The sequence below is a fragment of the Strix aluco genome, chromosome 11 (assembly GCF_031877795.1).
Source record: "Strix aluco isolate bStrAlu1 chromosome 11, bStrAlu1.hap1, whole genome shotgun sequence".
In the NCBI taxonomy this organism is placed as follows: Eukaryota; Metazoa; Chordata; class Aves; order Strigiformes; family Strigidae; genus Strix; species Strix aluco.
The window spans coordinates 23,815,515-23,840,592 of NC_133941.1; the positions used below are offsets into that span (position 1 = coordinate 23,815,515).

The 25,078-nt window shown below is 38.4% G+C and overlaps 1 protein-coding gene across 11 annotated transcripts; it reads right to left on the reverse strand.

Annotated features, from left to right (window-relative positions):
- Positions 1 to 1,451: 1,451 nt before the first annotated feature.
- Positions 1,452 to 24,642, reverse strand: PTPDC1 (protein tyrosine phosphatase domain containing 1). Of its 11 annotated transcripts, none has more exons than XM_074836716.1 (10): positions 24,592 to 24,642; positions 12,647 to 12,739; positions 9,750 to 9,921; positions 8,862 to 8,942; positions 8,523 to 8,641; positions 7,621 to 7,758; positions 5,740 to 6,950; positions 4,871 to 5,056; positions 2,818 to 2,928; positions 1,452 to 2,005 (listed from the first exon to the last, which is right to left on the reverse strand). In XM_074836716.1, the coding sequence occupies exons 2-10, from the start codon at positions 12,729 to 12,731 to the stop codon at positions 1,889 to 1,891; spliced, it is 2,220 nt and encodes a 739-aa protein (XP_074692817.1). In that variant the 5' UTR covers positions 12,732 to 12,739; positions 24,592 to 24,642; the 3' UTR covers positions 1,452 to 1,888. The 11 variants fall into 11 exon arrangements, with proteins under 11 accessions (XP_074692817.1, XP_074692819.1, XP_074692818.1 ...); XM_074836718.1 differs by lacking the exon at positions 24,592 to 24,642 and adding an exon at positions 24,247 to 24,530; XM_074836717.1 differs by lacking the exon at positions 24,592 to 24,642 and adding an exon at positions 23,133 to 23,318.
- Between the last annotated feature and the right edge of the window lie 436 nt (positions 24,643 to 25,078).

A 25,078-nucleotide genomic window follows, 5' to 3' on the forward strand; every position in this document is an offset into this window, starting at 1 on the left:
AAGGCAGCGCTCCCGATGAGCGTCAAAGGAAACCTGCCCACGCTTCACCCGCAGCTCCAAGGCTGTCACACAAAGCTGTGAGTCGGGTTTAGTGCATGAGGCAGTGATAAGGAAAAGAAGTATTTACTATGTAAGAATTTACATCACCCAGGTCACAAATTAATGAATAGGCTGCTGCTAAAGTTTGTAGGTTTGATTATTCAATTAGATGGGCTATTTTTGTTTTTTCCCAGGGTGGGTTCAATCATATGTGGTGGCCAGTTTGACCATGATCACATCCACATTTGTCAGTGAACCAAAAAATTTACTAAACAAAAAAGCACCCAGTTCTACAATATCCATTTACATGGGCTGTGTGTAGGTAATTTTTCAAATGCCAACACCTTACATTAACTTCAGAAAGTTTATTCTAGCTGGGTCTAATGATATGTGAAAGTCCTTTTGAATTATACTGGTTTAAACAATACTGAGCTGGTTTCTACACCCCAAGTGTAGAATACCAGGAACTGGTGCTAGCTATTCGGAGCTGTTAACTGTAGTAAACTGAAATAATTTCTTGGGAAACTAAGAAACCTGCAAATGCACCTTAGTATTCCCAATCTGACTGCTAAGGTATGCTGGCTAACGTGTGACTGCCTGTAATGCTGCCTTGCCTCTTTACAAAGCTGCTTTTGTGTATGTGATTCATATGCAACATTTTGCTTTCAAGTGTGCTTACTTTAGGATGATTCTGTCAAAGTACTTGTTTGGATCTGAATTTGATATATGATCATCTAACAGTTGAAGCATGTCTAATTTATATGTATTTTAAACTGGACTTTTTAACCCTAAATATCAGACATTTACAGTACTGTATAAAAATATTTTGGAAAAGGACATACTCTTGTTTAACTACTTAAATATGTCAAACTGGCTAAACTGTTAATTCTGCAAACTGGCATTCCAGTCTGAATCCTAAGGCTGTGATGAAAAACTGCAGTTATGATGATATCCCAGTTGTTTCTGTCTTCTTAGATAAAAATGCCTCTACAAAGTGTATTGCAGATAATAAGATCTCAATGATTATTTTTTAGTATTGTTATGTTACACTTATTTATGCAAGTCTTTGCTGAACATAAGTACAGACAGAATTATATCCTTATTCAGGTTTGATAATTAAGAGTTTTCTCACTTAAAAAAAGATCTATAAAAGTTTAGCTAATAAGGTAAAATTTTACTCTTATTCAAAGCACTTAAAATGCCACAATTTTCTGTTAAAAACACTTTAAAGCTTTCTTAACCAAAAAGTCTAAATTAAATATATTAAGTTTTTGCAACACCTTTCAGAAACACTAATAACTGGTGACAATTTAAGAGAGCTAAAGGAAAAATTATCTGCTGTCAATAGCAGACCTCAGGATCTGTTCATTATTACTCTTAGTCTTATTTTTAAATTTCTAAAAGGAAAGGAGTTTAGTAAGTTCAGTCAATATTTATTTTCTGCAAAGTAAAATCAAGTAACATTAATGTAAACATATATAATACACAAATACTAACTCAGTCCATTAAACCTTTGTGTACCATGGCACTGAACTTATGGCAATCATGTAACTTGAAAATAATGTTGCTTGTCAATGACAGAGGCTTCTAAATCAATAAATACATTTGAAAACAAGAGTCCAGTTCACGACATGAAAGCAAATGCTACAGTACACGGGAGCTGTTCTTTAGAACTGTGTAGACAGAACAATTGTCACTAAAACTCTCTCTAAAAAAATAAAATACTTTGTTAAAAGCTACTATTACCTAAAGTTAGGTAAATCATGCCAGATAGCAGAAAATACAGTAACTGGAAAATGCAAAATAATTTGGTAGGCTCATCTAGTTCTTCGGCATAGCTGTGCAGAAATCAAGAGGGATTCTCTGTTCCTTCCTTAAGCCTTTTTCTTTTTTCTTCCAGTGTTTGTTTAAACACTTTTTTCAAGGTGTTGTAAACATATGGTCCATTTTCAGAATCGAAGCTTGTCTAATAACAAGGAGAAAGTTTAGTTGTTAAATAGATGTCATACAGCAAAATGCAAAGTAGATGACCAACATTTAAAAATTAGTTTTCAGATTTATCAAAGAAAGCATGTGTTTTCTATTGGAGTACTTTTTGCTACGTATTTTCAATTTTATGCTGACTAAACATTAAACCAAACTGGTAGAAGGAGAAATGCCATGATTTGTTTTCAACAGGTGACATGTCTGTAGATTTACAAGAGATTAGGAAGCAGTATGATGAACGTTCTGTTCAAATTTCACCTGCTGAATCTGAGAAGCAAGCAGCTCTGAGCGGAGCGATAGCAAGCTTAACCTTCACTGGTATTAAAGGATTCCAAAAGCAGAAGTTATTTATACCCGGACTATATTAAGGGCCTGAAACATAACTGAATTGCAATGCAATTTCAGAAAGTTATTTAATCTGATGGAAAGACTCCAAGTAGTACAGAATCTACCAAAGCCTTTGGTAAGCTACTCCCAGTGACTAATTATTCTCACCACGTAAAAATGATCTTTTCCCTAATTTGAAGAAGTCCAGGAATTGGCAATGATCCAGAAATAGAAAGATGATACTAAAGGATTAAGTCTGTAGTGCCAGAATTTAATTTTGTTGAGAATATTTCCTATCCTTTATGTAGGCTGATTATTATAAAATGGAATCTCTGAAATAGGTAAGAATGAGTAGGTGAAGTGTGAAGGAACTACTGTAACTTTGCTCACAGAGGCCTGCTCTGTTGATTCACCCTTCATGATTTAAAACAAGTAAGTACAATGTCATGGAAAATGGTTACTTGCCTTAGTGAAAGCTCTAATAGCACGAGCAAGTAAGGCCTCCTCCACATCAGCTGGTAGCATTTGCAAGTTCACCACACAGTGTAAAATACAAAGGATAGTCTGACACTGTTCCTGGTGGGTAAAAGGAACAGCAGCTCATTAGAAGCAATATTTTCATGAAGAACATTTAACTTTCAGTTTTAGTTAATTGCTATTCAAATATCAAACTGTGCCTTCCTGTATTGAAACCTTCAGGTGTAGGAGTTGGGGAGGGAATTTTCACAAGGCTAAAGAGGCTCTACATAATTATTTCAGTCATGATGGGAGAAGCTCTTCTCTCGTAGTGTACCACAAACTGCTCTGGAAATTTCTAGGAGGTCAGGCGTGCATCTGGAGAGTTATTTTTCAAGGTCCCCTACATGAACAGTAGCATTCATGTGAATTGGCACAGAAAAAGTGAGATTTGATCTTTTCAGCCCAAAATGCTATGCATATTTAGGGCTCTTTTCCCAACTAACAAAAGATGATCTGCATCTCTCTGTCCTACCATTGGTGTTGCAGACAGACACCTGGGCAGCACTAGCAAGGAGGCATAGAAGGAGTGACAGTATCTTTGTGGCTGACAGTTCCCATCCCTTTTCCAAGACAGACAGATCTCCACACTAGAATGTCATTTAACAGTGAAAATGAAATTAAAACTTGACGGATTTCAGGGAAGAGCAGCACCAGTACATATAGGGGGCTGACTGCCTGGAGAGCAGATTAGCAGGGAAGAACCTGGGTGTTCCAGTGCATACAAAGTTGAACATGAGCCAGCAACAGGCCCTTGGGGCAGCTTAAGAGCATCCTGGGCTGCATCAGACAGAGAGTTGCCAGCAGGTCAATGGAGGTGACACATCTGGAGAGCTGGGTCCAGCTCTGGGCTCCTTGCTACAAGGACATCAACATACTAGAACAAGTCCAGTGAGCGGCCACAAAGATGATTAAGGGACTGGAGCATCTGTCATACAAGCAACCTGCTCTAGTCGACTCTTGTTTTGAGCAGGGTGGTTGGACTAGAAGATATCCAGAGGTCCCTGCCAACTTAACTAGTCTCTGTGACTCTGAAATAATATAAAGTAAGACAAAATTAATATTTTTAAATTAATAAAACTATTATTTCTTTCCCATTTATTTATAACAGGTGTCAAGCAGTTATTTTTTATTTAATACAAACAGAAAGTTAAAACTCTGATAGAGGGGATTCTTCAGGAAGAAACATGATGTTTTTAGATGAACTCAGGAATTCGGTACGTCATGTTATGAAGATGGCGACTGCACATAAACTTCTGACCACCTACTGATGAGAAGCTGGATATCTGGGGGTGTTAAAAGGGGCCCTATTTTCTTCATAAATACTTTGAAAACAAAGATTTTCCAAAGAACTAGGAAATTAATTTGTGTAATTAAGAGATCAGGAATAGAGGCTTATTTTTTTTTAAATTTACCTCGCATCTAGAACTTTGGGGAAACACAATTCAGCAGTTTGGATCAGAAATACCTGTTATTCACAGGCATTTTAGAATACGGATGGCCACAGTTATGACTTACGTAGAAGAATCTGGCCTGGCTTCTGACTCCTTCAACTGGCAAATTCCTCCTATTCCTTGTGCTAGCTCTTCCAAAGCTGATGGATTAAGATGTTTGCGCAGCAAATATGACAACCATTAAGCACAGCTGCCAGGTGTGACATTAACGAAAGCCATACATCGAGTCACAGAGAAAAGGTTTCTCACCTTTGCCTCTGGATCTCAAAACTGCAGAATTTGCAGGGAAATATGCTGAAGTTGAGCTTCTACTGAATGGTGTTCAAATATAGTATCTGGTATTTTTCTTACAATGTTCATTGTCATAGCATTGATTACAACTCATACAATTCAATACCAAAATAATCCTCATTCTGATTTTTAAAGAGACTGAAGTTGCCTTTTAAAAGTGCAATTCCCTTGCCTCAAGGCCATAAATGAATAGTTTAACACACGTTAACAAAATGTACTCGGCAGTTAAAGAATGAATTGACATATACAGTGTCTACCTTTCTCAGTAAGTAAAGTGCATCCTGCGATTCTGTGCAATTTTTTGCCAGCATGTCAATATCATCTTTGGATATAATAGGTTCTTTCAGCTGCTCTATCCAGGACCACATCAAGCTACAGAGGATAAAAGGATCTCTCTCCGTACGGATTTTATCCCAAGCTCCATCTCGAGAATTCAGTTCTTTCTTAAAAAAAAACCCACAAAACAAAACAAAACTGAAAATGCATCATCTATTTACTTTTGCCAACATTCTCTTTGATTGTAGCAGTACTTGGCTGCTTACATTCCAATAAAAAAAGAAGACTTAAGAGTTAAAAAAAATAATTTCTAGTTTTTTTCCAAAGCATCAGCACTAATACAAACGATTCTTTAAAACCGAAGGATGACACAAAAAGTGCAGGTCGGAACCTCCCAGTTATCTACTAGAATACATAAAAACCAGCTTTGGATTCCAACTTCAACGCAAATGTTGCAGGGAGGATTTGGTTTTGAGAATAAGCAGTCAAGTTTCTACTAAATTTTTCTTTTACACAGAATCCTCTAAAAAACCAAAATCTGTAGTACTTTTATGCTACCAGCAGCCAAGTTACAACCACAGATAATTGCATCAATTTTCATTAGTTAGTAAAATGAATGAACACAACCAGAAACAATGTTTGGTCCTACTAGAGACCACAATTTGTAGGTGCATTTTGCTTGCTTTTGAAAGAACTGACCCATAATTGACAAATACAATCATTTACTGGACCACAGTAAACTGGTGTCCCAATGTGCATTTCAAAGCACATGGTGGCATTTTTGCCATTCTAGGAATTAACCTAGGTGAAATATGCAGAGCCCGTAATATTGAATCAAGTTAAAAATTACCTGCCACATTTCTACCTTCTGCTTCACTTCATCATCTCCCAGAAATTCATTAATATCTGCCAGTGCTTTTGCTGCCAAAATTCTTCGGGCTTCCAAACTTAATTCTGACTGCAGAACAATGTGTGGGATTGCCTCTGACACATCTTTGCTACCTTGGCTTTCACATCCAATGGTAAAGTTCACTTTAGAAGAAGAAGAAGAAGAAGAATCAGAGTCCTTGGAGACACAGACTCTTCTGCTATACATATGAGTCTTGTGGTCTTTTCTATGATCAGTCTCATTGGTAAAATTATGCCTTGGTGTTCCAGGTTCCCTGGTATTGTGGATAGATGCTAGCCCTGAAGAAAAGGTTCTGCTGCGGTGTACTTCTTTGCGAGCGTTCCTTCTGTGATACAGTGAGGATCCATCTTTTTGTCCATCCAAATTAAATTTACCTTGACCCCAGAACATGCATGTATTATGTACTAATGCTTTGTTTAAATCCAACTGTGGCTTTTGTTCGCCCGTGGCAGAACACTCCTCACCACTGTTCTGCTTAAGTTTGTTGCACAGTAACATCTGAGCAGGTACTGTCCATGCAGTTTCTCCTTGTTCTAAAAGAAACTCAGTTCTCCTTAAATCTGACTCACTGTAGCTTAGATGCCTTTTCAGATGAGTAAGAGGCTGAAGGCATTCAACATTCCTTCTTTTCCAAAGAGGATCACATTCATGTCCCAGGGAGAAAAGAGAATTCCGGGTCTCAAAAGCGGACGAGTGGGTGTGGGAGGACTCCAACGTATCACTGTCCTGCCTTGAGAGTTCTCTATCTAGCTGTGTGGACACCAACTGAGAAATAGTCTTTTCAATTTCAGCTGAGAGATCTGGTATATCTAACAATTCCGCCTCTATCACTTGTCTGTTTTCAGCCACGTCTAGCAACAATTTGCAAACTAGATGAATAAGTTTTGGCACGTGTTTGAGATGCCTACTCTCATAACCATGGAGCAGATGTCTCTGGCGGGTCAGGTACTGGGACAGTGTCACTGTGTGTGCCTTGGGCTCACAGCATGCAAATACATTTCTCAGAGGCACCAAAAACTGAGTGAATTCTCTGATACATAATAACTGCCCTCTAGTCTGAATAGAATTAGGCCTTTTTGCTCTGACAAAAAGAATTGCTTGATCGGCACTCATTCTTGTGGCAAAAACTAAGTAGCAAGCTATTAGAACACCTGGAAAATATGAAGACAAGCATTAGTTGAGGAACTATTAGACTAAAACAAATACTCAGTGCAACTACAGGATAAAAACTAATATAGGTAAAGATACAGGCTTTATGCCCTCTATTACATGATGCTGTTACCTAAGTATAGTTGCATTTGTTGGTGCACAGATAGTAAACCCATTCTCACTACACTTGCAGCGAGAGGTAGTTTCTCACCACAGCGTCTCTAGGAGTTCCATCATTTGTGAACAATGGTGGCTTCCACAGGAAGGACATGGGCAAAAAGGTCTTGAAAGAAGTAAATGGCATTTTAGCTGCTCCACCAAATCTACCTGATCTAACCATGAATGGCAGGTTTGCAAACATGTAATAAATACTGGACAATGAAAGTGTACTAGGTGAATTTTTCCCATCAAAAAGAAGCTGTCCCATTTGAAGGTAACAGGGAATTATTATACAGATTAAAAAATTTTCTAACCTTACAGGTTTCTGTTTTTAATATTAAAACTGATCTCCTCTAGCCGTTCAAATCACGTTCACAAATCTGTTTAGCATTTTTAATCATTTTATAGATTGCAATGATATAGAATCTAAACAAATTATTAATAATTTATAACCAGAAACTGGTTTGCATTCTTAGAAAAACAATTCTGTTGATCTTGCAGTAGAGTGCATACCTGTCCGACCAAGTCCTGCGTGACAGTGAACAGCTACCCTCCCCTCCTGCAAGGCGAAAGCCATTACTTTTACCATATCGAGTATAGTAGTGAGAGATGCCACTCCATAATCCTTCCATCCAAAATTATAAAAATAAACTAAAATAAAAAGAGAGAGAGTTATTTTCTGTTGTACCGAATGTGAAATTTTCAGTACTATATGCAGAGGAGAGATGACTAATAATAAATGATAGTACTAAAATTGCATAATGGATCACAGAATCTGACTACATATTGTTTGCAAGAGATCATTTTCCCATTTCAGTGTACACTTGCTATTGAAATTTGATAAATACATGAAGCTAGCAAAGATTTGTCAAACTAAAGTTCAGCTAGAATGTAAAAGGTGTAACAAAACCTAGTGATTCACACAAAAATTATCGAGCTATATATAGATAGAAGGTAATTTTTTCTTTTTTAGAAATAAAAGCACTTCTTCCGTCAAAAGCTGTTTCTCACAGAGGCACTTTTTCTCATCTCACCATAACATGAAAATACAATACTGTCAATACAAATGTCCTCAAATGAAATTACCTTTTATTGTCTAGATAAGAAAACATGCATTGTACCAGAATTTGAAGCAGCATTAATGTTTTATATACCTGTGAACTCAGAAGAAAACTCTAACTAGCTGTTGTCCTTTCTTTAAACACCTGAACATAAACCCTCCATCTCACTCTACATATACATGATCTTCAACAATGTGTTATTCACTTGATTGTATTTGCCAAGTTTCATGTTTATATCCCATTTTGTGCAACATTTCTTACACAGCTACTTTTAACACACAAAAATTCAAGTAAAAATATCTTTAAGTGCCAAAATCAATAATTAATGAGGAACAGCAGCAGGAGTGAACTTACTTCCAGCCTCCATAAAAGCTTCAGGAAGGTAGGTGAAGCCACTTTCTTGTTCCAGTGGATTCCCACAGCTCGCGTGCTCCCCAGGACGCTGAAGGTTAATTATGGTTTTTATGCCACATCTTAAGGAAGGAATAGATGAGTCAAAGTATTACATGCAGCCAAAATCTCCTTATACCTTATTTTCTGAAACAAATTTTTTCTTAGTGGAGAATAAATCTTTACCTGTATATCATTAAAATGAAAGGATCTTTATCAACAATCCAAATCTATGTTGAAAGAGAAAATGGATCAGGAATTACACTAGCAATACTTACAATAAATAATGACTAAATTTGTTACCTTTCAAACTGTTCAATAATGTTGTACTTTTCAATTAATTCTGTTGAGGGTCGAGCTGTAGCCAGTATGTTATTTGTTACCCTGAGAAATTAGAAGATAATAATGTTATTAATAATTTCCTGGGTAGGAATTTACCCAAATAAGAATACTATGCTATATTCAAGAAAGACAGAAATAGCTGCTGATTAACTAGAAATGATTTTTCAAAAAATTCTTCTATCATATCGTGTTAGTGATAAATCTTGTTAAGCTGATATAGATACGACATAACAAAAGACCATTACTGGAACTGTTTAAATGCCAGGCCAAGGAACATATTAAAAAATTCCTCTGAATAAAAATCTGGACTCAGATATCTGTTTGGCCCTTGAAGGTTTGTATGCTTCTGAATAGCATTTGCTGTTTCAAAAAAATCAGTAAGAATGTAAAGATACATTTCATGTCAATATTACTGCATATTAATTTGCTTTTGAACACATACCTTACATTATTTCATCTTCAGTAAATGTTTTTATTTTTAAATTCTATTATGAACACATTTTAATTAATTTGCATTTTAAACCTTAGCAAGAACTGTCTATAACCCAGAATAGTTTTTTTATAAGTATTATAAAAAATATTAACCTATTATAATAGGTATTTACTCTTTTGGATCTGAACTAAACTTATTGTAAGTCAACAGAAATCTTTTATCATCTTTACTGGGCTATGTACAATGGCCATTATGGTTTATTGTTAAGTTGTAATTCTGAATCAAGCTATTATTATGTTTTATACTTATCAGTAGCTGATTTAAAAAAAAAACCTTATTATTTTCCTTTGAATTTTCTCTTTTAATAAATACGATCGATGCAGTTACATTTAGTAGGAGGAAATGCTGCTTATTACCAAGAAGAGTAGAGCCCTTTAATGGCTTGCTCCTGGTCACTCCATCGAGCTGGGTTTTCATACTTGCAAGCACGTCCACCACATGCCATTGAGCACTGCATGTGACCAGGAATGACATGGCGAAGGTGCTCCCCTACTTTAGTATACTTTGCTGTCGGACGCCTTGAACTCCCTAGAACACAGACAAAACCAGATTTAGTAAGGAAGCTTACAAATTCATCTCCACCTTAAAAGTATTGGTTCAACTTTAAATTGATGAAGTTACAAACAGCATAAATATATGGAATATATGTTTAAGGCTTATTTTTCAACACAGGAAAGTAAGGATTCTGAGGGAAAAAAGTTGCATGCATTTCTGCAGAAGCTGTTTTTTCTCACAGTAACTTTGTTTTTTCTGATGAAGTTAGAGGTGAGACCCTTTGCAGCAGGAAAAAATGTCACAGTCTTCTTCCACCTGAAATAGAAAATACTTATGCATATACTTGGTGTATGTGTGAACGTGTGCTTCTATTTTATCTGTTCTTTATAACTGCGCTGTTAAGAGTGAAAAGCATATATTAATCCTTGAATAAGGAATCAGTGAACAAAATACAGGAAAAGAAATTAAAACCCAGTATTTTATGCATATATATAAAAATATAGTTAACAGAACAAAAGTACATTAATTCAATACCAAGAAAATACCCAGAAAACTGCCAACAGTCTTAATGAAAAGTACTTTACTTTTTTTTTCAGGAAAAGTTGCATCCAGCTCCTCAGGGCTCAGAGCCGATACCGCCACCATAACCCGGTGAGTCGATGATGAGAGCACCTCTACAGCTGAGCTCCGGCGCCTCTGCATTATGCGAAGAAGGGGATCGGAGGAAGAATGCCTCCGACCCTGGAAAAAGTTGCTAAAAATACTCACTGCCGAACGCCTTCGGGGTGAACCCTGCATGACTGAGCAGCCCCAGCTACCGCCTAAGAAGGCTGCTGAGGACGCACTGGTAGGAAATCCAAGTCGCTCAGCGCTGAAGTTGCGGAGCGCTGTGCATCCTTCGGTCCGCTCCAGCAGCTAGTCAGCATGGGCTGAGCTGTCTCCATAGTAACGAACAATGAAGGCGCTGCTGCCAGCTATCCCTGGGGCTGCTCCATTCCATAGGAAAGGAGTCTGTTTGGGACAAACTGTTCTGCTGCTTGATGAAAATAGTTGCATTTCAAGTAGATAATTTTGAGAACGGACTGGGAACAACCAAAACATTTTCCATAAACAATGTGAGTATTTAGTTAGTTGTAAATAACATGCATTCAGAACTCACTAAGACACAAAATACTAGATTCAAAAGCACAATCAAAATGTAGCTGGAGGCTCTGCTTCCTGAGAAATCTGTAAGTAAGTACATTATACTCCCCCACCTTTTGGTTTAACATTCCACAACCACCTCTCCTCCTCCACTTAGTTGCTCCAAAATGCATCATTAGCTCTGTAATGATTGGGATTAGTGTGTTCCTACTGAAATGGTTCAGTACATGATGAATTGTAGACTGTTTGCTCTGGACCATTCATATCTTCTAACAAAACACAATTTGTTATTCAAAACAAAAGGCTTATTTTTTTTCAGGGCACAGCTTTTTTATTAAGCAAAGCCGTTAGCCCTACAGACTGAGATAAAGCAGATTATGGGGTGGAGATGTATCAGATGAGTGCTTTAGGCTTTTGAAGGTAGATATTAGGCAGCAAATTGCCTCCCACTTTGCTTCCAGTGTGCTAAGGAGAATGAGCTGGGCAGAAAGACTGCAACACTCCCAAAAGCACAAAATTCTCATGCAACAATGTGGAGAACAGACTACAGCAATGCTAAAACCCACTTCTGTCATCCCACTGTCTGTGCATTAGACTGCACATTAAAGAGAAAGACTGAGAAAATCAAGAAAACCCACCTTAACTTTGTTCAATAAGCAAATTAATTCCATTGCATTTTCCTAAAGATATACACTATCTTCAGTCTGTTTCTTTTTGTACTACAAACCCAGTATCTCCTACAGAGGAATCTGTGCAAGAGAAAGCGCTCTTCTGATAAAAATTCATCCAGCAAAAATCTCTTTCTTCTAGGTACTGAACAGGAATTGAGTAACTGAATTTTAAATGCTGCACCCCAGCTCTTAAGGAGATGTGGTAAGGTTTGCTGTAGATACCAGGCCTGAAACATCAGCAATGATTGTCATATGAGAAAAGGAAAATGTTAAAGCTGTGTTAGCTGTTGTCTTGAAACTCTGACTGTGCTAGTTGAACAATAAAGAGGTGAGTGGTATCAAGAGGTGAGGAAATATTTAAACATGCTTTCCCTTTGGGGGTTGGATGGAAAAGAAAGGAGATTAAAAAGGCTATTTCAAGTACTACCTATGAAAAATGTTTTCTATTTAATTATATTTCATGCTTTTCTTCTTTCTCTTCCCAGAATCTTTTTTTCAGTATATAACAAATGATAGTGGAGCCAGAAATTAGCAAAATAAAATGCTGCACATCATTATTTTCCTACTGAATCTAGGAGGATTTGCAAGTACTCACCTACAATCGTAAGAAATAATTACATCCTGTAAGAGTTTAAATACTGTACTAGAAAGCGGAGTTTTGTTGAAGACGTGTTTGTATTTCCAGAGAGCTGGGAATTTTCCGAATGCAAAAATCACAGTTTCTTCAATTAAGAGATCTGACAATATTAAAGTTACAGAAAAGCTCAACATATTAACACATCGTGTTGATGATAAAGTAATGCAGTTTGGTTTTGTTATAGACATTTTATGTTTATAATTGGGCATAATACTTCTGGTGGGTTTAATTTTCTATGGAAAGTATTTTTCTTCCAGAATTTCTTTAAGCATTTTTTGTGAATGGCATATCAGAGAAAAATCATTACCTGAACTCATATTTGCAAGATATAGACTGCTCTCTAGCAGCGAAGAATACGGTAGTTCATTTTGCAGCAAAACTCCTGCAACCATTGCAGTACCTGTTGAAACAGTAATATGTTCACTGAAAATTTACAATAGAAGCTCAAAAATGCAAAATAAAGCTGAGTACCTGGCACCTGGTTATAGAGTTGTCCAAGGCTTAAGATCTGGGCAGACATGGACTGCACTTTCTTTTTGGTGTGCAGTCATCTTAAAATTCAAGAGCTTCACTGTCCGTCCTAGCAATTAAAAGTTTAGTCAATTGTGTGTTTCAAGCTCTAGAGTTTGGCTGATTATGTACTTTAAAACTGTGTGTTTTATACGGACAGGAATCACTCAACCAAAAGCATCTAATGTAATGCCATCTTCATTTTACCAAATTCTTTAAAGTAAACATACAACCAGAGATCTCAAACTGAAATCTTGCAAGAGGCAGTTTCAGCAAAGCTGATATCATAATGGCAGCACGATTTCTAGATCACACCATTTATCATTTTAGTTGGTATTTGCCAAACAGACTGTCCACAAGCTACATGCCTTCTCTGCTCTCTTTCCTCCACTCCTTGTTTTTAGTCTGTTGGCAAGTCTGAAGTCACAATATGGTGATTCTCCTCTAACAAGAAAACTGAACACAAGAGTCTGTCTTAAGCAGAAACCAGTTTTTTCTCATGCTTTAATATAATTTCTAATACAAGGTGAGCTCTGTTCTGAAGACCTTCTATCTGACAAAAAGAAAGCTAAAGGAAAGGTGTAAACGTGAACATATTAATCAGTCACTGTGATGTTTAAATAAACCATTTACATGGATCGAGTGTAAATTCTTACCCACTGTAAGATTACCATTGTTTCTCTTACCTCTATAGGAAAACAGTTGCAAGTGTAACAGAAAAAGCATTTTTTTATACCAAACTAAGTACGTCTCTGCTGTATGTGTAACTATAAAAACTTTACTGAATAGACAAACCTTAGGTCCCAAGTTCTGCAAAACCAGTATTAGGATTCAGCAGCATAAATAGTGTTTTAAAAGACAGATTTGCTAAAAAATAGTATTGTGGGGATTAGGTAGTATAACAGTCTTGTGCTGTGCTGAAGTGTGGTGTTAACTGCTTGCTGTTCATTGTCCACCTTTTATCTGTAATTCTGCATAACTGTTTTAAAAGTAATTATTTAAATAGATTCAAATAGAATCCCATTCATTTAGTTATTACATTATCTACCACATACTTGAATAAATTATTCTTTCAGCAATGCTAGTGGACTTTATTCCCCAAAGTCACCTAGTGTGGCTCTGTCCTTTTCAAGATGTTTAAAGGTGGGAACAGAATACACATACACATGAATGACCCTCTAATACTGCTCTAACAGTTGCCTCAAAAACGTGAGAATTACATTTGTCTGTGAAAGCCAAAAGGCCTTTTGAAACTTCAGTGATGCTCAGAAGTGCATTTCCAATGTAAACATATTAATAAGAGTATGAATTAAGGTTAATCTTAATAAAGATTAAAGACTATCTGAAGCATTTTCTACTCAGCTACTTGACCATGTGACTCCGCACTTTTAAGGAACCAGGCTGTTCCAACCGACTTAAGATATTTTGTCTGTGTGCCTTTCAGTTTGCTAGATTGACTTCCTGACAGGTGTTTTCAATTGCACAGCCTGATCAATGTGAGCAATTCCTTTATATTTATTTCTGAAAAAAAGTAAGATTGTGACAAATGACTTTACAGAGTTACACTGCACTCCCTCGAACAGATGGTAAATACTGTAATCTGGGACAGGAAGTACTATTTCAGTGTTGATGTTACTAGAGAGGGGTATTACATTCCTGCACAGATAAAGACTGTTAAAGTAAAAAAAGTGCTGGGGTAAAAGAAACAACTCCCTCCTGATTCTTCTATGGACCAGATCCTCCTCTTTTCAAAAGGGCCTCTTCAGTAATTTGTTCATCACATGAACACTTGATAGATGCTGGAGATAAAAACAAGCCTGGAGCGTTGTTCCAGGTCATGGTCCTCATTAGCTGTCTGAGGGAACTGAGTCACATGCCTTGTGGCAATCATGACACCACATTAATCAGATTTGCTCAGTTATCTCTGACATGCATTTCTATTCCTATGACAGCAAAGAAGCTGGTCTTTTAATCCCTGTTTCCCAGTTCAAGAAATGGAACAGTGTGTCAGGTGGTGTTCCATCTCTTTATGTTTTATCACAGAAAGCAACGTCATTAAGCATGCATAAACACGGCTAATGAAACCAAAACACAGTAAAAATGATGTCTGTGTTGTTTGCTGACTGAAGTAAATAGCAGTACCACATTGCCCAAGGAAACAAGGGTTTCTTGAAATCATGATACACCGTCAGATGTCAAGCACTAGGGGGGATATTTCGGGGGGTCCTCTCCAGGTGTGGATTTTATACTTGTTTTGATGTCTGTATGTATTTTTGAGTTGTTTTTTTTTTTTTTTTTTTTTTTTTTTCCCCACTTCTGAGCAGACCAATTCCTAATAGAAAGCATACAAAATTTTTTTTCCTGTTGGTTGCACCGTTGATTCACTTGTTGCATTTGGTAACATGACAGCTGTCAAGTTCTACTCACTGTTTCATACCTGCAGAGAGGTGATTTTCTTGCAGAGGAAACAGTATAGGCACACTGCACTATCATAGGTCTGTGCTTCCACTTTCTTTTAAGGAGTGAAGCAGTTTTTTGTCAACATCCCTCTCCTGTGGAATAAAAGCACTCCTCTTTGTAAAATTACAGGTTGAGTAGTAAAGTGCCATGCAGCCAGTGGGACAGCTGGGAGATCAGGGATCCACAACAAAGCAGGTTCTGCAACTAACTGGTGGGCAGACTTAGAAAGGAAGAGCATAAAGGAGACATACCTCACTGGTGCACACGAGCAGGCTGAACTCAACAAACTAGCAACGGGGTTAGCAAATTAGCAACTGGCTTAGGTGTCACTCTGCCTTGAAACAAGGAAGATTGCTTTTTAGAATTTCAGGATCTGGAAATCAGTGGCTTCCAGTCACTGGGCTGAATTTTTGCTCCAGAATGAAATGAGAGAAAGGAGCAATATCTAATGTTTTAGCAGCCAGAAAACAATTATATAGCCAAGAAGTGATGAGACAAGAAGATGCTGGTCTCACTCTACCTTAGCAATTAAGATGGTTATTTAATAGATATAATTACTATCTTTTACTTCAGAACACGTTTTCAAAACAGAGAGGAGAGCTTGCGTTCCATACTGGAACGATTCCAGTTGGGGCAGTTCAGCTGCTGGCATGAACAGTAATCCCATTGTAAATCTCCCCACTGCATTCTGTGGAGCTACCTACTAATAGTGAGGTCCCATCTCTCCAGATTCGTGTGGATTTGGTAAACAAGAATATGACAGCAGACCTCACCTGTCAAAAGATTACTTTTATGTACTAACATGAAAAAATCTTGGATAAGCTTTCAATTTTAAAATATCAGTGTATAAGAAAAGCTACTTTAAACCGCAAATATATTAATACAATATAGGCAAATGCTGATGCTTATGCCTGTCACATAAAATTCTGAGGTTATTTTTACCATTTTCTTGTAAATTTGTTCTCTCCCTGTTGCAGTCATGTGTAAATAACTACCCAGTGGCCAAATTTTTAAAGGAACATAGTCGACTAGAGATGCAGGTAGAGGCCATGCTAGCTCAGTACCTAAGCACTCAGGTAACACCCCTAAAATTTACTTCATAGCCTGATTCTACAGGTACTTATCTTCCTGCTTTTGTGAGCAGTCCCACAGAAGTCAACAGGGTATTCGTCTAAATATACGATCATATGGGATAAAGTTTCATTGCCAAAATGCAAAGTTCTGTAAACTGCACTAATTAAGATGTTTTAGCTAGATAACTAAAGATAACTTAGATAACTAAGACTAAGCAAAAATACAATAGTGTAAGGAAGACTGTTTATAGTTAAGGAAGAGGTTAACAGCTACTAAACTATAACTTGGTCTCTAAATTCAGGCTTTAAATCTGACATTTTAAGATTGGCAGATCATGAGAGTTTTTAACAGAAAAATTTTCTAAATCTGCTGAGACACAGTTAGTCACTCCTACAGGAAGCACTGAGAAATGAAATGGTGTTTTAAATTACAACAGACTATCTAATTTTAACATTGCCAGGAATAACAATACCTTTATTTCTAAAGTTCTGTGAAAATTTTAGATAACTGGTTTTTGTTAAACTTTATTATTATGAATAATGAAGCAAAATGCAAAGCTTGTTGTTCTAACGTGTATATCGGTAAAAATCTTGCTGATAATAGATATTTCACAAATACTTAAGCTACAATTAACAGAAGTCTTGAAGGCAGTTTTAGCACTGAGAGCACATACTTCAGTAGGCACACACCTCAATTCCCTAGGCTTATTTGAAATTTGAAATGTTTAGTACCTATAACACCAAACAAGATGGAAACACAAAACACCAAAAAGATGGAATAATAAACACATAGATACAGGACAGAGAGAAGACAAACTAATAATTTAAATAAATTTACATATAGTTTAGTTATATGTATATTACGCAGCAGAACAATACTGCAGCTGTTGTAAAACTCCAGTGATTTCACTGGGTCCACAACCAGAACTGATTTGTTATTTCTGTATGTGTTTTTCCCACTTTAGGAAAAAATATTCCCCATCTGTTTTAGTAGATGGTGAATGTCATTTAATCATTAAGTTTGATATTTATGAAGGACTGTAACTCTTTCACATACAAAAGAGACAAAAGAACATAATTCATTAGAAGATTATGTAGGTGTTGGTCTGGTGATTCAGTATTTGCTATTCATAGATTTTTTCAACATAAATAGCAAGAAACTGCAAGTTAAACTGATGGACAGGTCTACCAGTTGACTTGATTCATGTTATTTAAGTCACATCAGCTTTCTGTGGTAGTGTTAATCCAATACTTAACAGAAGTTATTTTAAACTACCTTGAACAGGCTGGCAGCCAGTAATTACTATTGAGAATTATAAAGGAGATGGTATAAAATGAATATTAACTGTTCTACAGAGAAAAGGGGTGACTCAGATACTCTTGATCATGAATACCATGTTTACTAAGAGACTGTAAGACTTGTAAGACTGACTACATACAGAAGAATGAAATATTGTCAGTAATGCATTTTAACAGTGTTCAGAAGTGGAAAAGTTTAAAAATGAACTCTGCAAGTTAGAGGAATTATTTTTCAATCTCATACATCAAAACCATAGTAAATTTACATGAGTTTTAACAGAGTTTCAGTAATTGCAATTTAAGACCTTACCTGTTACCCTGCAAAAAGAATGAGTGATTGTTGATCCCTTCATTGTTGCAGTATCAACCACAAGAAATATGTTGTAGGGAATTGACATTTTACAGAAGAGAAGCTGAATGATGTTGCCACAGTATTTCCTGTAGTTAATTGGATTCGTGATGGTAATCTGGGAGAAGCCAGTAACTATCTTTTCTTAAGACTGCATGAGGAGTGCCTGTGCAGATAATCATCCCATAAACTGCTTTCTGTGTCTGCCTAGATTTTAAAGCGATTGAGGCAAACAGGCCACACCAACCTGATGTTTTAATAACTGAATCTTCCATCTCGTTTTTTCTGTTCACCTCATTTTCCTATTATCAACCACAAGTAAATATATAAATATGTGTGTGTCTACATGCATCAGATAACTAAGCACATAGATAATTTTGTGAAGTTGCATTAATCACAGTTAAACTGATACAGCAATTTTGAAATGCCAGGAAAAGAAAATCAGAGATGTTTCATTGTTATGTGTGGATACACCCTGAACAAAACATTTTTTTTCTTGCCCAATAAAGCATAGAATATAATTGAAATATTTACATGGAGTATAAATTAACTGCATTAAAAGTAGTATCTCAAAACCATAACAAAAATAAGTTCATCTGAATGAAAAGGATGTAACCTACCAAAAAAAGCAAAGACTTTGTTGATTTAACTAAATACTAGATAAATAAAATAGGATACAATATCTTATTCTACCGTACTAAATCAATTTGAACCACTAAATACTAGCTGGCAAAAAAAGGCCTTCATCTATTTCCCTCACTTTCCTGCGTGTCTTATTAAAAAATCCCTAGCATTAATTAAGTGCTACTCCCTGCTCATCATTAAAAATGCCTCACAATTATTTAGAAACAAAATATTTGTACAAGCTTCTGTTGATAGGATATGTGTATTATTTAAACAAGCAAGGAGAGCAAGCTACAGGAGACAACACCAGTCTGATGCCAACAACCTTATTAATTCAGAAAACATCATCTCAGCTAAACATCTGCCTTAATTTTGGCCAACAGAAAGATGGAGCATGTAACAGGACTAAATAATTTTGTAGATTTTCAGAAATAATTTTGTAGTCAGGTTTGTGCTGTATACTGCTAATAAAAATCGGAAGGAAGAAGATGCCAACTATTTTTCTACAGAAAAAATAATTTACTGAGAACAGAGACAAATTTTAAAAGTAGTCCTTAAAATTACACATCTAGTTTCTTACTAATCTTGCAGGGACAAAAAAAAAATCACGTGCATGAACTAACTGCATCCAGTCAATTTAGTAAACAGAAAGCATCATTTTTACATGCATGTATGGACATTTGTGCAAAAAAGTCCCTTAAATAAAAATGGGTCTTCAAAAGATTTGTACACAATCTTGGAAAACACGCTTTAAAACCCGAACAGATTGTGGAGCCTAAAATCCTACGCTGAACATCTTTCTTTAGACGTTTCAGTTCCAAAGGTGCCAGGCTCCTGCAGTTTGCCCAGCCTGCAGGTTGAACTGGAGGGAGGGCTCAACACCTCGGAACCACTGATCCTGGCGGGTCCCTGTGGGACCAGAACTGGTGAACAGCTCCACTGCCTCCAGCAGCCCTGCTCAACGCCAGGCTCTAAGCACAAAATTAGATGTTCACTTAGGTGTTTGTGAGAGTGGACCCCAAGCAGTAACCAAAGCATGTCACTGCTTTAGAGGTCCAGCAAAACGCAGCGTCAACTTCCTGGGAATTAAAAACCTTCAGTAGGAACCTGTACTAGCATCATGGAAAAGGCAGGGCAGAAAGAATTCGAAGGCAGCTAGTCCAACATCCTGCTCAAGGCAGGGCTGACTCCCAAGTTAGATCAAGCACTGACAGATGCCCTGTCTGAAGATCCCTGCACAAGTAACACTCCCCAATAGCAGCATCGCTTCTTGCTTTCATCACACATTGTTTGTAGTCATTATAGAAGTGGCTCTAGAAATCAGCATTTAACAATTATGAGTAAAGGGACACACACATTTTTCAAGCGTCAGCACACAAAAATGTGTTAAACAAATGGAGCATCTGGTAAAACCTTTTGAGGGAGGAAATGGAGGAAGTTAGCATTCTTTTTAGTTGACTAAAGAACAAAGAGCAGCTCTGGATAATTAAGAAATATTAATTAAATTCCTAATGTAAGCATAATGTTTTGGAGAAAGTTCCAAACGCTCACATTTGAGAAGCTGTCACTGACATACTGAGTGTTTATTTTCATATGGATAAAACAGTAACACTATTTACCTATTTGATTCCAGAGGGAGGTTAATTCTTGGATGGTCTGGACTCTCAGTGCAACAACCTGCTGCTTTGCTGTATCAATTTGTAGGTGTTAGAGGTTTGCTGGGTTGCCCTTTGTATCTGTTCCTACATTTGTACTCTTCAGTATTAAATGGCAGTTTATTCAGCTGAAGAACAAATCTAGTGATTTGGAAAGTTTAGCTAGTTCCAGGGATGGGTGCCAAACATGTTTGTTCAAACAGGCTATGTCATCATATTTTTGTCAAGACAAGGCTTTGTGTAACTGAGGATGACTTTTTGGGGGAGTTAACCATTAGGTTGAAATAATTTGCCATTTCCAAGGAAAGAATACACAGAGTAGGTGGGATGCTAGTGACTAAATGAATAATCTTTATCTCTCTAGGCTTGGCATTTTCCTATTTAAACAAAATGCAGAATCCCAGATCCTCTGGAAAATTGAACTATGATTACCATTTAAAGATATTAACAAGCTTTTTAGGTAAGTAGAACAGGATCATTATGCTTCTGGCAGCTTATTTCTCTTGCACTGCATTGGCTGCCTCATGGCTACCGTACAGCTGAGTTAGCAAATCCACCTGTTCCGTGACCTTAAATACTAATGTATCAGATTAGGCAGGTAGAGAACTGTCTAAATTGTCTCATACGGAGCTGGATGCAATTAAAATGTTTGACCATTGCTTAGACTGCACTGTTTTCATTGGTACATAGACAGAATCCAAACACCAAATTATCCTAAAACTTAAAGTTTACTAAAACCTAATTTACTTTAAGGTTAATTTTAATTTAGTACAAAATATGTATTTAGATTTCTCTGGCTTTGGACTTTTCCAGCTTCACCTTTTTCTTTTTGCTCTTCTCATAGTTTGGATAATAAAAATCAAGTAATGCTTTATTTTCAGCTTGTATTGAAACACTGCAGGGAATGCTTTAGTTTTGTGTAACTTTAAAACTGTATGAAATGTTATGAAAGTCTTTTTGTAAGGTTTGCTTTTAGATTTTTTAAAATATATATATTTCCGTCCCTTAAGCATAATGCAGTACCACTGCAAATCAATCATAAAAGCAGGGTCAAAGCCTATCTGTGGTAGACCTCGACTACACTGGCAGTGTGACAGTTGTGAGATAAATATACATGTTTAGCTGCTTAATGAGATCCTAGAGCAGCAGCTCACCTGGGATCCCTGTCCTCTTTCATCATCTGTACTTCCAACAATCTCTCTTTTCCTGTTTGTTTCACTGTTAGCTAAAACTGCCAGTAAATGATAAAATGGCAATGTAGTGAAATGTTAAGTAAAGGCAGCATAGTAATATGAAGATTTCAATTCAAAAGACGGTTCTAAAACTGAAGAATTGTATCAAGTATTACTTACAGGTCATTCAATGGACTTGCAATGCAAAAGCTGACTACAAGCTTAGGAAAAGAGTTTAGAACCTCTTTAAACAGGCTTTAAAATAAAAGAAAAATCGCAACTTAAACTAGATATATAAAAAGGAAAGGAGAGTGATAGCAACCCTGTCTAGCTCTGCTTTGTGACATAGCTCATTTTCTCCATATATGACAGCAGTATCCATGTATCTGCAAAGCCCTCATCTAGGAACAGTCTACTCTGGGCTGGTAACTCCGTCTTTGAATTAACTGGCAAATGTCAGGTTGTCAGAAAACAGAAATTAGGAAGAAATCCTTCTTCCATAAATTTTAGAACTTCTGAAGAGCTACCATATAATACCTTTGAAAAAGCACTGTTTAATGTGTGCATAATTTCTAAGAAACATTGGACCTGCTGTGGGTATGCAGAACAGTTGTCGAGTTTATGCACAATAGAACTGTTCAAAAATGGCAGCCTACGTAAAGGAAATGAGGAAATGTTAAGAAAACTAAGTAGCTTTAAGGTACCCAATCCTTTTAGGCATTTTATACAACCACAAAAACAAATACAAGGTTAGAAGTAATTTGGGGTTTGTTGTGTATTTGCCTAAGCAATTCTGGAGTCTGAACCTTGTTTCACAAAAACAGAAAATCTATACGTAGGAAATGTGTCTGACAAAGGAGTAGGGAGTCACTGTGTCACAGCAGGGGGTGGAGGATGATGGGCCCATGGTGCCTCATGCCGCTGGCTGCAGCTCAGAGGTGCTCGCGATTCCCCCAGATGTTTGCCGTGGGCAGAACCCTTCCTCGGATGGAGGGAAAGGACCTTCAATGAACCGCTTCAAACTCGGCAGGTGGCCTTTAGCCATACATGGCAGTAACAGGAAAGGACTTAAATAATTTTGAAATGTTTTTAAGGAGTTACAGGTATAATTACCCTGTACAGGTGAACTGTACAGGTGAACTAAACAGTTTGAGGCAGGCAGTCAGCAACAGCCACCCAGCTCTGGGTAGCCATGAGCTGAGCAGCCTCTGCAGCATGGCAGAAAAATACCCAACCAGGGTCTCTTTTTGCCTGAAGTAAATGAGAAACTCACCTTGCTTAGTTGAACGAAGCCTCTTTAAACAAGTATGTCTTTAATTCTGAATTATATATTAGCAGGAAAAAAATAAAAGTAAGCCAGCAAACAATACTCTCCATTCAAAAAAGTGGGAATATATTGAATATATTACCAGAAACTGGGAATATATTTACCATCCAGGACTAAAGGATACAAGAAATCTTGTACCTTATCTGAGCCTTTGCAATTTTTTTTTTAATATTATTTGTAGCACATTCCTTCCCAGCAACTAGCTTTATCCATGTCAGATTTCACAACTTCTACTCATAACTCCTCCCATTTGTAATTTTACTACTATTATTAAAAAATACTCATAATGGTATAATTGGATTTACGATGAAGTAAAATACTTACTCAAACATGTGGAAGAAACACTATTCAGGTCAGTTTATGCTGCCACTCAAGCAATCATATTATGAGAGAGGATTACATTGCTAATTATATCTCTGAGGTGATATTCTTACAGCATCTGGCCCTGAAGATTGTCTCCCCTTATTTCATCTTTCTTGTCTTACACATATAGCTCCATGTATGTAAACTACTGAGGAAAAAAAAAAAGATGGAGAAATGCTTTCAAGCAATACATAATTGCAAATACTTAAATTTATTTTGTACATATTCTTCTGGCATTAATTACTCCAGAGATGTTGTGCTCAGTTTTACTAATTGAGGTGCAGCCTCCTGAAAACATGGCTCCTTCTAAGAACAGAAAAGTAAGGGAGCTGTGCAGAGAGAAAACACTCAAATCTAGGTTACTAATACATCAGGTGATCTTTTCTCAGTTTGTTACTCTACTGAACAGTATAGTTGCAGCCTACTGGCAAGAGCAGTAATAGCTACATCTAAAATTACTAGCCTGTGTTTGGATTTAAGAATATGCCATATGCACGTCTGTCTTTTCAACTCCCAAGGGGACTGACTGAGATGCGCTTTTTGAGGGTGATTGAGTAAGCGAAGCTTAGAGGTAGGGTGTAACTGCTACAAAACACGGAAACACGGCGGCGAAGGGGGAAGTCTCTTTCCATCGCTGTTACCACCGAGAGAAGCTGTAAGCTGTGTTCCCCTGTTCTCCTTCACCTGTCTCTCATCCCCTGGCAGACATTACACGCCTTGGCGAAGGTTAAATCCCGCAATATTATTTAGCAAGCGGGAATTATTTAGCTGGCAGGAAGGGCTGGATTACCTTATAGTCCTACCCCCAGGAGTTACAGGTCGTTGCTCTGAAAACTGTTGGTGCCGGGCAAGTCCCCAGGAGGGAGCAGGGCAGCCCCCACCCCTCGGAAGCCCAGAGAGCCTGCGGGGCAGAGAGGGGGTGTCCGTGGGCGTTAAATTCTTGAGGGAGGGCCTCTACTCTGGATGTCACCGAGGCAACGAACGTGGAACTGCTGGAGAACTTAAAGGCACTAGCTAAGGATGCGTGTGTTAAGGGTGTTTTTTTGTCCGTGCTGGGCACACCGTAGTCGCTTACCTCAGGTGGGGGGCGGGCAGGGCGGGAAGCGGCAGCCCTCCGCGGCCGGGGCCGCCGCTCGCCGCCACCCGCGCGGGCGAGGTCTGTGGCCGAACGAGCAGCCGGGTCTCTCCCGGGCACCGGGGCAGGAGCGCTCGGGGCGCCGGGGGGTGAAATGGCCGCTTCCTCGCGGAGGGGCCGCGCAGCCCCAGGCCGCCACCGGGCGTGCCGCGCTGCCATGGCGACGGGGGCGGGCCCCGGCGGAACGGCGGGAGCGGGGCGACCCTGGCGGGCTGGGGGCGATGGGGGTGAGCGGGACGCGGGGCGGCGCTGCGGGCAGGAACGCGGAGAAGGCGCCGGACCCACCTGGCTCCCGCCGCCTCAGGCCGCCGCTCCGCCGCCCGGCATGGGGAAAGGCGGGGCCGGGCGGGGCGCATGCGCCGCTGGGGGGAGCGGGCTGAGGGGTGGACGGTGGCTCGGCAGGGCCTTTCCCGCCGGGCCGGGTCCCGCCGTCCCGCCGCGCCTTGCGCTTCCCGGCGCAGCCGCGGTGGCAGCGCAGCGTCAGGGTCGCTGTGGGGGGCGGCGGCGGAGCCCAAAGCCGGGCGGGGCGAGCGCACGTCTGCCCTAGCGGAGAAGAAATGCCTGAGGGGGAAGTTGCAGCCTCGTGAAAACTGCGGTGTGGTGCCCGCGTTATCAAAGATTACGGGCTTTTTCCAAATCAGAGATGCGTAAGGGGTCGGTGTCTGCCTCAGCCACCTCTACCCTGCCCTGCCCGGGCAGGAGCCAGGCCTTGAGCCTCCTGTAGCTGCCTCACACCGAGACGTACACAAAACAGTAGTGCGTAAATTCACTG

Excerpts from the sequence above, each read along its gene's own strand:
- PTPDC1 (XM_074836715.1), bottom strand. The coding sequence starts at position 10,686 with ATGCAGGGTTCACCCCGAAGGCGTTCGGCAGTGAGTATTTTTAGCAAC. Across the intron at positions 8,642-8,861 it reads ATTATTGAACAGTTTGAAAG|ATGTGGCATAAAAACCATAA; the intron begins GTAACAAATTTA and ends TCCTTCCTTAAG. Across the intron at positions 7,759-8,522 it reads AGCTTTTATGGAGGCTGGAA|TTTATTTTTATAATTTTGGA; the intron begins GTAAGTTCACTC and ends TTTTTATTTTAG.